The sequence below is a fragment of the Lampris incognitus genome, chromosome 4, assembly GCF_029633865.1.
Source record: "Lampris incognitus isolate fLamInc1 chromosome 4, fLamInc1.hap2, whole genome shotgun sequence".
NCBI lineage: Eukaryota > Metazoa > Chordata > Actinopteri > Lampriformes > Lampridae > Lampris > Lampris incognitus.
In genome coordinates this window covers 47,996,447-48,009,130 of record NC_079214.1, presented here as the reverse complement: position 1 = coordinate 48,009,130, position 12,684 = coordinate 47,996,447, and the positions used below count along the sequence as shown (strand labels likewise).

The 12,684-nt window shown below is 44.4% G+C and overlaps 1 protein-coding gene across 1 annotated transcript; it reads right to left on the bottom strand.

Moving 5' to 3' along the window:
• Positions 1 to 234: 234 nt before the first annotated feature.
• On the bottom strand, positions 235 to 12,154 carry LOC130111771 (fibulin-7). Its single transcript, XM_056279051.1, has 8 exons — positions 11,999 to 12,154; positions 9,114 to 9,270; positions 8,828 to 8,998; positions 8,033 to 8,158; positions 6,718 to 6,900; positions 6,441 to 6,578; positions 1,684 to 1,819; positions 235 to 1,288 (listed from the first exon to the last, which is right to left on the bottom strand). Exons 1-8 carry the CDS (start codon positions 12,065 to 12,067, stop codon positions 925 to 927), a joined length of 1,344 nt encoding a protein of 447 aa, XP_056135026.1. The 5' UTR covers positions 12,068 to 12,154; the 3' UTR covers positions 235 to 924.
• Between the last annotated feature and the right edge of the window lie 530 nt (positions 12,155 to 12,684).

Below are 12,684 nucleotides of genomic sequence, written 5' to 3'. Positions count from 1 at the left end.
AGTTAGCATCATTCATGCACTGTAAGGACATAGAAGCTCTTTGAGCAGCATGTCTTTGGCTGCCTGTCTGCTGAACAGCCTTTCTCTGTTCCACTGGAACTGACGTGTTTCCCAGAACACCGTCACTCACATACATCAGACCTCTCATACTGTACGGCTTTATGGTTTCATTATCTTTGTACATCTGAAAATAAAAGACTTCATTTTTCATGATTTTTTTTCCATGTCGTTTAATAATGTTTCTACAAGTAGAGAGCAGATTATGGGGTTACATGAGGGGGAAAAAAAGACTATAAATAAAACATGACTGTAAGGGGGACAGGAAAACGTTTACATATCTAGACCACATATACAGTATACAACTCTTAAGTGTCAACCGAAGGTAGAAACTGTGCTCTTTCAGTGTGGGCTGTCAACCTCGTCATCTGGTTAGGCCATGCCACATAAACCCTCCAATCATATGCTAGATTAGACTATATTAATTAGTGTTGTGTTACTCACTTCTCTTACCTCACAACCTCCTCATTTTTTCTTTACATAGCATAAAGCTGGCGCAGCTCATCAGTACAAAACACTTCACAACCGGTGTCTGTTGGGCCACGTCACTATTTTCCTCTCGGTGTCTTTACGTCCAGCATTGGAACCCCATAACATTCATTGCATTGCACTGCGCCGCTGCTGTGCAAAACTGATGCTGACTCGCAATTGTTCGACACACAATATGTCTATTCGGGTCTACTTTGCTACACTTTTGAGAAAGAATATGCTGTAGCAGTTGCTGCATTACTAATGCAGGATGGATCCATGAAGGAAGATAGGGTTAACTGCAACCCTATTAAACTGGAGTAGCTAAATCCAAACCCCTTTAAGGTTTTTATGCGCTTTAGCTAATGAATGCCACACATGCATTGTAGTCCCCTCATATTAGAACTCATACTGAGAAACGAACATGGTCACTTTGGTGATGTATCTCCCCAACTGGACGCGTCTCTCCAGCTCGCTCATCTCTACTTCAGCCTCCAGCGTGACAGGACCCTGCACGGGGCTGACTAGCATCAGCTGGCCAGTCTGGCGGTCTGAACGCTGCACTGTGAAGTGACGCCGGGCCTGCCTTCCCCCAAGCAGGGAGAAGCGCAGTGTGTCGCCCATCGGACGCATGGCCGACACCCGGAACATGACACGAGGAGCTGACAGGTTGGAAACCACGGAGAGGTAATGGTAGGAGAAGGAGTTGGGGGCCTGGGAACATGCCTTGTTGTCCACAGGGCAAGGGTTACGTTCGCAACGCCTGGAGAAGAGAAGGGTAAATGAAGAGGAACGCTCAAGCTCAAGAACTTTTCATTGTACAAGCACGACAAAGTTGCAGTTGTGTCAACCTCAAATGGTGCATCCAAAGAATAAATAAGAGATAGTAGAAATAAAATATCAGCAAAGCTCATTTCAGGAACCACCTTGCTTTAAGTGTACGCTTGAAAAATGTTACCCATTTCAATTTCAATCAATATGCAAATTTCTTGCTGATATTTGGATTATTTTCCTAGAATTACATGTAGTCCTAGCTGTTTTCATTTGACATTGAACTTCATTCTCCCTCATGAGCCCTACATCCAAGATAGAAAAGAGCTTCCTCTTGACAAAAAGAAAAAATACTGGAAGAAGAAAAAGACAGATGATATTACTCACATAGGGGATGTCTTGACATAGGTAGCATTAGGAATGCGGGGACAGTCCACACGGACGCACTGGAAACCTCCGTAAGTGTTAATACACGTGTGGTCCCTCGTGCAGTTGTTCTGTCTGGTGGCACACTCATCGATGTCTGTGACACAAAGAAAAAGGAAAATAGCAAGTAAATTGCATGGAGAAAAGAGGCGTGCACTAAGAGCTCTACAGAATCCAAAACATTTGTTGTTTTTGAAAGAAACTATCACAAGAATCTGACAGAGGAAATGTGTAGAGCAAGTCATTGAAAAAAGTCACTAAATGGGAAACTGCTGCAATGTGGCATTTCAGAGTAGCAAGTGCATTGCGTCACTTGGTCCTTTTTTCCTGGGCTTCATATAGACCATGTAAGAAACATAAAGAGAAAAATATACACGCATAAATGTACATGCATACACATGTACACGCCACATGTACATGGATATATGTGTACAGAACATATACACGCGTTGAACATTTGACCTGAAATCGGTCTGGGTGATGCCAAGCCGAGCAGCTTCCCTGATTGAGCTATTGCGCTCTCTCCTATCAATTCTAATTGGCTTGTGTAACAACCCACATAAGCTATATCAACCTGCATGACCTGTTTCTATGACAGCCGCCAAGTATTGTATCTGAGAACGGAATTAAACACATGGCAGAACTCGCCCAACGCCAGGAATAAAGATTCGCCCCTAGGAGATGGGTTAAACCAGTTGTTTTAACCGTCACAACCTTCGAAAAAAAGCTTTTCTATTATCCACACAGGAAAAAAAATGCATTCCTAGAAGACGACCTTTTAAGTTGGTGTTCACAATACAGCTACCATGCAACATGCTTTGGGGAAAAAAACTGAAATGAGATGTTATTTGCAAGGTTAAAAATCTCCTCTGATTCCTCTTGGAGAAACCTGCAAAGACTGAAAAGCCACTCACCCAACACAATAACTCAAGACACTCCACCATCTATGCAGCCCCCACTCCTACACTCGTCCTCGGTGCCTCAAAGAGAGCCAACGCTGCAAAGTTCAACATTAAATATGTGACTCCGTTGAACACACTTTCTTCAAACAGGTTACCCGAGCCTAGTTCCGAAGTGTCCAGGGGCTCTTTTTAGACGGGCAGGGTGTTTATCATACAACTGACAATTCCTTATAATCTGCTGCTTTGCAGTTTAATGACGAAGTAAAGAAGTAGTAAAGGAAGTCTTATGCCGGGACCAGACTACACAATTTCAGCCCGATTTTGCCACGATTTCGTTGTCACTGACAAATTTCCATCGTCGGGCCGAATTTTGAACGTCGGGAAGGACGAACGGGCATCTTTATCTCGTGTAGTGTGAAGACCAGCGATATGGAGTCAGGGACGCCTTAAGACAACCCGACGAAAAGTCTATTATGTCACATTTTTTTTGTATTTTCTTGCCTAGTCTGACGTGTCCTATGACGTATTCCTGGACGTTGACCAATAGGATCACAGAGTGCGCTCTGGTACACATACACTTATATGTACAAAAGTATTGGGACACACCTCTTAATCATTGAATTCAGGTGTTGCATACAGACCCATTGCTACAGGTGTATAAAATCAAGCAGCTAGGCATGCAGCCTGCATTTACAAATGTGTGAAAGAATGGGTCATTCTGAAGAGCTCAGTGAATTCAAGCGTGGTACTGTCATAGGATGCCACCTTTGCAATAAGTCAGTTTGTGGAATTGCTTCCCAGCTAGATATTCCACGGTCAACTGTAAGTGGTATTATTGAAAAGTGAAAGCATTTAGGAACAACAGCAAGTCAGCCACGAAGTGGCAGACCACGTAAAGTCACACAGCAGGGTCAACGAGTGCGGAAGTGCATAGTGCGTAAAAGTCATCAACGCTCTGTTGACTCAATAACTGCAGAGTTTCAAACGTCCTCTGGCATTAACATCAGCACAAAAACTGTGCACCGGGAGCGTCATGGAATGGGTTTCCATGGCCGAGCAGCTGCATGCAAGCCTTACATCACCAAGCACAATGCCAAGCGTCAGATGGAGTGGTGTAAAGCACGCTGCCCCTGGACTCTGGAGCAGTGGAAACATGTTCTGTGGAGTGAAGAATCACGCTTCTCTGTCTGACAGTCTGATGGATGAGTCTGGGTTTGGCAGATGCCAGGAGAACGTTACCTGCCTGACTGCATTGTGCCAACTGTAAAGTTTGGTGGAGGAGGGATAATGGTATGGGGTTGTTTTTCAGGGGTTGGGCTAGGCCCCTTAGTTCCATTGAAGGGAAATCGTAATGCTTCAGCATATCAAGACATTTTGGACAATTGTGTTTCAAACTTTGTGGGAACAGTTTGGGGAGGGCCCCTTTCTGTTTCAGCATGACTGTGCCCCAGTGCACAAAGCAAGGGTTAGCCATTCATAACTCACCCAACCATTAAGACATGGTTGGGTGAGTTTGATGTGGAAGAACTTGACTGGCACACACAGAGCCCTGACCTCAACCCCATCGAACAACTTTGAGATGAACTAGAACGGAGATTGCAAGCCAGGTCTTCTCATCAAACATCAGTGCCTGACCTCACAAATGCTCTTCTGGATGAATGGGCAAAAATTCCCACAGACACACTCCAAAATCTTGTGGAAAGCCTTCCCAGAAGAGTGGAAGCTATTATAGCTGCTATGCAAGGGGGGGGGATCAACTCCATATTAATGCCTATGAATTTAGAATGGGATGTCATAAAAGCTCCTGTAGGTGTAATGGCCAGGTGTCCCAACACTTTTGTACATATAGTTTATGTAAACATGGCAAACAGAATATGATGCTGCTGCTGCTGTCAGGTGAACGACGAAACCGAGGAAAGGTTCGTTGAGCAGCGGCAACAATACCCCTGCCTTTTTTGACGATTCCTCGAGGGTATACGGTCACAGAGTCAAAAAGATTGGCTAAGTGTTGGCGAGAAATAGTTAGTGGAGGGCTGGAGGCACTCAGCAACCCGACGAGAAGCTGGTTAAGCTATTGTAACCAACTATGTTTGGTAACAATCCCGCTGCGAGATTCGACCCAGATTATATTGCACCATGAGGCGACATCGCTAACCGCTCGACTAAGGTGGGCCTTCCCCGTGGCAAACCGGGCAGTCATTTTGTAGGTTACAGTAGTCACATTCTCCCGGAAGCGCGCCCTCGTGCTTTGTTATTCGCGCGCTCCGAAGAGACTTTTGAGGATTGCATGCTTCCGGACACTTCCGGATCCCACCGCTGCCACCAGTGAAACCGAGCACGTTTCCACCCACTGCGGGGTTTGATCCAGGGTTGTACTGCACCACGAGGCGACATCAGTAACTGAAAGGGCCGACCCCCTGGCGATCGGCCAGTGAGTCTTTTTGTAGGTTACACTATGCTAAGTTATCATGCCCCAGTAGCCGCAACAGCGTCCACAATCGTTTTTTCTTCTTCTTTCTTTTCTTTTTTGTTTCGGAACACAAGACCGCCATCATCACTCAGCGTTTCTGTAGCCATGATTGATCATTTCTCGAGCCTCCTCCCTGTTGACCTATGAACTCGTGCATGATCGTGAAAGGCAGCATACGATGATCAGTCGGGGTAATACTTGTGTTGCCGGTCTCCTGGCCAAGACACGGCAAGGCTTTATGGCACTATGATTGCCTAATCTGACATGGTGACCTTCATGAAAGACAAAAATATTGTGTTGTCTTGGAAAATAAAAGAAATTCCCTTGACAAATAAAGGGGAAGAAGACCTTTCCCAGGTAAAACCCGAGAGAGAAGTGACACGAATGACCCAGCTGTACATAGCCCCCACTGCAAAGCATTGAATGCTACATTGTGGTGTGAACATTTTTTTTTTGTAAATCGAAAGTTGGAAAAACAAAAAGGTGTCCCTCAGGGGTGTGTCCTCTCATCTCTGCTCTACTCAATTATACACCAATGACACTCTGACATTGTAAAAATGGCTAAGTTTGCTGATGATACAGCAATGGTGGGACTGATTTCCTGTAACGATGAGACAGCTTATAGCAAGGACAAATAATCTGGAACTGAACATCCACAAAACTAAAGAACTTGTGGTTGACTTCTGTTAAAAAACAGGTAGCGCTACTACTGCTGGCCATTAACAACCATGTGTAGAGAGCGTGGATCATTTCAGATTCCTTGGGACTACAATCTCCTCCTCCCTGAAATAGGGAGACAACTTCACCACCATCGAGAAGAAAGCCCACCAAAGACTATTCTTTCTAAGACAGCTTAGGAAATTTGGAGTGTCAAGGGTTGCAACGTTACAGATCTAAGGAGCTGTAATACAAAGTGTGCTCACTTTCACAATAACTGTATGGTAGGCAATTCTGCAGCCCACGAGAAAACATTGTTTTCACCCGGCCAACCCCCTGTCCAATCATCTCCCTTTGGGTAAAAGACTGCAGTATTAAGACCAGAACATCTTGCTTCCACAATAGCACTTACCCTGCAGCAATCTGCATCCTAAATCCTTACTGACTGTACAAGTATAGACTCCTTAAGCACATGCACTTTAATTTGTCACTTTAAGGGCATGAGACATATGATTGCATTAACTGAATTATAATTGTAACAGCATGTTTTTGTGGGCACTCCTTGTATGCATTGTGTGGTAATATGTTTGCTGTTGTTATCTTTGACCACGCCGAAATAAAGTCCAAATCAAATGTAAAACTGATATGGCAAGAAATTCTTGAATCTTGAATCTTGTATGTGAGCTCACCTTTACAGCTGCGACCATCACGGGTCACGTTATATCCAGCGGGGCAGGTACAGCGGTAGCCTCCAGGGGTATTGACACAGGAATGTAGGCATAGTCTGCCAGCCGGTCCATTATGGAACAGCTCACATTCGTCAATATCTGGCACAATAATAAAAAGGATGAACAGATTCTAAGGTAAAAGAATGAACAAAACACACAACTATCGAATCCCGTGTGTATGGTACAACAGACTAAATGTGGATTTGTGCCTCTGTTTCGCCACAAGTATTGGTTCTACCGGTGCAGGTGTTGCTGTCCCTCCCAGAGATAGTGTATCCTGGTTCACAGGTGCAATGGGTGGTTCCCTGGACCTGCGTGCAGCGTGACGGACGGACTAAGGGCCCGGTGGTGGCAGCTGGTAAGCTGGTGGCAGCAGCGACCGGGAAGGTGGCTGCAGAGGTGTTTGTCATGGTGACGAAGACTTCAGGAAAAGACAAGACAGAACAATTTGGGACATTTTTTAATTCCACAAGAAAACGTACATAGCAAAACATGCGAGGCTATCATTCAAAGCCTACTGCTAAATACTAAGTGGTCGAAAGATTATCATAGCGTTTTTTTTTAATAACCTGTGTGAAAATGAAAGTTACCTGAAATTCCATATGAAATACCTCAAAAATAAAACGGATTACATTTGTCCAAAATATGAAGCTGAAAGAGTGAACGATAATTATCCATAATGCGTTTTACATTCTTGCAACAAAGTTATTTTTTTTCAAAATAGGAATCTTATTTTTAAAATGGTGGATCTCTCATTTTGAAATGAAAGACATATCAGTAGGCGTACATATTTGTGTACTCCTTCTCATCTGTGTGTGTGTGTGTGTGTGTGTGTGTGTGTGTGTGTGTGTGTGTGTGTGTGTCTGTGTCTGTGTGCACGCACACACATGCACACACTCTCCCGTCTGCAACATGATGAAGTTATGGCTGTCAGGGAGGATAAGCAAAGCCCACACAGACTGGCCAGTGTTAGGGCCGATCAGTGAGAAACCTGCCATGGTCAAGCTACTTTTAAAATCCACATCACCCTGAGTATAAACTCACCCACAGTGCCTCACTGTATGCTAGAGTGGAAAAAAAGGGGGGGGGAATAAAGAGAAACAAAACCAAAGTGGTCCTCATCACTTATTCACTGTCTCGGTGAGTAGATTGACTCAGCCACCCAGATCAGGGAGCTGACTGCTGTCTCTCACCCGGCAGCCTTTCAGATTCACCTTCACATTCGTTACAGTCTGCTGTGTCATATTTAGATTTTAAGCAACTCTAATCTGTCAAGTTAAATTCCTGAGCACAAAAAAACACTAGTTTTGTAAACTGGAAATATTGTACGCTGGCACAGGAAAGAATACTGCTTGGTAGCACAGTCTGTTTACATCATTAAGATATATTTTTCATGAAAATCCTTCTGACATCACCATGAGATTTGATTGCTGATGGCCTAAATGTGACCTGCTAATAATGCAATAAACAAAGTGCAGCAATATCAGGTACGTGCAGTCTGGGAGCAACCATACGCTGACCGACACCAAGAATATGTGGTGTGTTATACCTACATGTTGGCACAGGGCTCTGGCAGGTCATTCCAGCCCAGCCTTTGGCACAAGTACAAGAAAACTTGTTCACTTCATCCACACATGTCCCACCATTCAGGCAAGGGGAGGATGCGCATTCATTAATGTCTGAGGGAAGAGCCAGAATAAAGGGTTTATACAAGGGGACATACAATAATATACTATATTCTAGCTCACCAGAGTCTAAGACGCAAAAAAAATACTGCATATAAACCTACAGCTTGGATGCATGATATCCCATTATGTGTGTATGTGTGTCTGTGTGTCTGTGTGTGAGTGAGTGTGAGAAACAGAAGGAGATGTTAAATAAGTATATATTCCATGTAGCCAAAGTGGAGTCAATGCCCCGTTTTTAGCCTTTAGAGCGTTATCTGAAAGTTGGAAAGCTATCAGAGGAAACCCAGGCTGGAATATCACATGGCACTGCACTCTATATGAGCTCTTTGGATGACCGAGAGAGTGCATAAAAAGGAAATATGATCACAGCACACATATGAAACGTGCCTTATCTACAGAGAGAAAATGCTAGCAATATGCATGGCGCACACAGAGGAGATGAGAGGCTGAGGCAGGTAGAAAGAGGATGATGACAGGGTTGTAAGAGAGATCTGGGGATTAGATAAAGGGGTGAGTGATGGCCGGGGCTGAGAAAGTGTGGAGGAGGGAGAGGAGTGGGAAGAGGATGAGGAAGGGGGAGAAAGTGAACATTGGCATTTCGTTCCACGGAGGACAAAACAGACGAGCAGCGTGTCTATACCGGGTGGCTGGGTCACTTACTACGACATGTAGGCTGCTGGCCACTCCAGGTCAGGCTCTCCTGACACACTCTGCTCTCTGAACCCATCAGTTCATAGCCAGCATCGCACAGGAAGTGAATCTCATGGCCCACTGTCTGCGCCTTGCCCAACTTCCTGCCATTGAGCGGTGCATCCAGTTTTGGGCAAGTACCTGTCGGACATGGAAGACATTGATGTAAAAACAAAACAAAACAAAACAAAACAAATTAAACTGAACGGGGAATCCTTTCATATTGCCGGTAAGTCTGTCAAGAGGTTTTTCTCACTGTTGTTAGCTCGTGAAGTCTGTTTCGACGTACTCTGCAAGAGGTTTATTTTTTTCCTCAGCGCGCGTAGACTCTGCAGGTAAGCGGCTTCATGGGCTGAGAGAAGCTTCTGGACCTGCTTCAGAGAGCTGTGCATCTCCTGTTGGCTAGGACAGTCCTAAAGTGTAGGTAGATGTGGGAGGAGCAGGTTAGATTTGATCAAAAGTTATGTGATTCCATTGTGACACACAAGGAAAGACCGTTCATTACACAGGGTGATCAGACAAGTTAGATCATCTGACAATGATTAATATACTGGCATTAAAGAACATCTTGTTTGCAAGGGATTTGCCAAAAATGTTTGGTGTTACATAGGATGGACTCATTTTTATGTGCCTGGATTTGGGGTAAATATATTGTTCAGCAATACCATTAGTATGGAGTTTAATCAGTTTAGCCTCACAAAGGCTGAAAAGTCTGAAAAGTTGAGCCCATACGGATATAATTTTAGATTTGTCAGAGCTTTTAAATGACAGACTGAGTTTAAATGAACTACAGCAATTTGGACCCTACTGATTTGACATTTTTGTGCATATTATCGCAATTTTCAATTTGCAATGAGAACCTCCTGATTCATCACGACTGGTCCCTGTGGATAGTCCTACCCCGTCTAAGTAATCCATCAGTTTGATACTTCTCTATTCAAAGGACTCTACAGTTCTCTACCTGCTGCATGTGGTCGATGGTGCATGGCTAGATAACGAGTATAGGATTTGGACCTCTTCAGCAAAATGATATAAAGGTGGGGAGCACAAGTGAATCCTGAAAGAACAAAGGGTTATTTTTTCCAGTACGCCAGGATCCGTTTTGTTCAGGGCTCTTTGCACAATGACAGGCTATCTGGAAAACGCTCTGAAAAGCAAAACATTGACCAGCAGGACTGTAAAGCGACTGAAGTATTTGGAGGCCTTGATGTGTAGTACAGTAGTTGTGCTTTGTGTGTGTGTGTGTGGGGGGGTAGTGGTCACAACAGTATTTAGTTCAGCAGCATAACTCTATTGTAACATACTGTATAGCAGGCAGCACAGACAGATCTCTCTCTGCAATAAACCAATAACTTTGTAAACAAGCTCTCCCAAAGGTAGAAACACACAGACACACCCACATTTCTCTATTCCTGGACTTCTATTCCAGGATCCCGTGAGTTCTTTTGACATGCGAAGGAATGAGGGCCCCATTTTCAGATTTGTAAAAGCCACATCAGTAATTTTACCTACAAGTGCCAAAATAGGTATGGCTTTCCCTTGTCTGCACTTATAAATATCATGAGTTCAGGGAAGGGAAAGCCATACCTATTTTAACTGCCCTTGATGGGCAATCACCTGCACTTTGATGGTATAGTGGGTGGGGGCACGGGATCAGTCGCTATTGCGTAAACACGCCCAAGATAAACACGACCTGCACTGCAGTCTCTCCTATCGGCCGGCAGCACCAAACGAGTGGCGGTAACTTGTTTTCCGTGGATGTTCTCTTTCAATCAACGACTTTGCTCCTTTTCCTCTGTCCTCTCACACATGTTTTCAGACAGCCAATTAGTGTTTTCGTCCAGCAAGCGTTATGTAAGAAAAGTCAATATTTGCTGAAAACACCTTTCTGATTTGGGCAGAGCTGGGAGTTGGAAAGACTTCAGTCGGGCTGGCAGACAGGGAACTAATGTTTATAATAAAACGTCAAAGCCCTCTTTCTGCCCAGTGCTTCAAAACATCTTGCGTTGCTTCATGTGAATGTGATGACGTTACCTCAGGATGTCGAGGGCTGTGCATTAGTGCACTTGAAGATTTATAATGTTCACTCTATTTAAAGAATGCCTTTTGGGTCATTAAAGTGCTGTTCATGCAACATACATGTGCATACAGTTTTAACAATTGAGCCATTATTCACACAAACCTCACAACTCCACACACACACACACAACACAACACACACACAACACAACACACACGCACACACACAATCAAAAACAAGTACATAGATAGAGTCATGTCTTATTTCCATGCCCATATGTCTTTCTCTGATTTACTCACTTATTCACACACACACACAAACACACACACACACACACACACACACACACACACACACACACACACACACACACACACACACACACACACACACACACACACACACACACACAGATATGAGTCGAGCCATCACACTCACTTTCTTATACCTGCAAACACAAATGGCATACAAAGGCACTCAGTCATTCTCATTTAGACACAGGCCTATACACACACATGAAAGTGCACAGACACTCACAAACAGGCGCACTATTTCCCTCCTCCTTTGTTGCGCTCTGTCTTGGCATAAGCTCAGAGCACGCTGCACTACTCAGAGATCTTTGGCCTTGGGGCATTTCAGCAATGTTCAGCAGTTTTGTGGCAAAACACAAGCTTGAAGTCTTGACTCTATTCATACATGGAGCTCGGGGACCTTGTTCGTGAACCTTGCGTTCAGATTGAGGATATCTCAAATGAAGCTCTCCCTCCTTCTGAGACAATGAACGCAAAAGCAGAGAGTAAGACCTTCTGGAAAGTGACAGCCTCATTTGAATTTACATCAAGAGTCTTCCCTTCACACTGCATTAATCTCTGATAATCATTATCACCTTCATCATCTTCATCATCAATAAATGAGTTTTCAATTGTTATTTGCTGATATCGATAGTGCTTAATTTAAGTATCAACTGCCCATTACAGGCCCTGTGTGTGTGTGTGTGTGTGTGTGTGTGTGTGTGTGTGTGTGTGTGTGTGTGTGTGTGTGTGTGTGTGTGTGTGTGTGTGTGTGTGTGTGTGTGTGTGTGTGTGTTGCCACGGCCCTGTACATCGCGTTGTCTCACTCACCTGTCCGAATGAAGGATGGATAGGACAGAAGCACAGGAGCAGGATGACAACGGGAAGCGACGCAACCATTTTCAGCTTAATCCCGGTAATCGACCAGTCTTGGGGTTCAGGAAATCCTCTTCTTTATTATTTTTTGAGTCTTCACGTGGTAAAAGGCGCGTGTAGGTGAGGAGGAGGAAGGGAAAATGTTTGGTGGAAACTTTCATCGGCAGCTCGAGTGAATCGCGGTGAATGTCGGCTTCAACCAATCAGAGAAAAGGACTTAAAGAAATATGTTGACCACATTTTTTTTTACCCCTTCAGCTTTTTTCTTTTTTTTAGACTGCACTTCCCCTCTCGGTAAAAGCGGCTTAGAGGGCAGGATTTCGTTGGGAAAGTGGAAGGAAATCAGACTTTTAGTGGGACGGCAGGACTTGATTTGATGTGTGTTACCACATCTCATTACAACACGAGTGTTGAGAGTATGCGGGGTCGTGCCCGCGCGCGCGCCCGCGTGTGTGTGTGTGTGTGTGTGTGTGTGTGTGTGTGTGTGTGTGTGTGTGTGTTTTTCCCACGAAAGGTTTTACAGTTTCATGTGATCGCCCAATACAGAGCACACACTATCACAGTGAAGGTCTCGGAAATGACTTTTAACGGTGTCTGTAAAAAAGCGCCCTGCGCTGCGGAATGTAAGCAATAGCTTACGA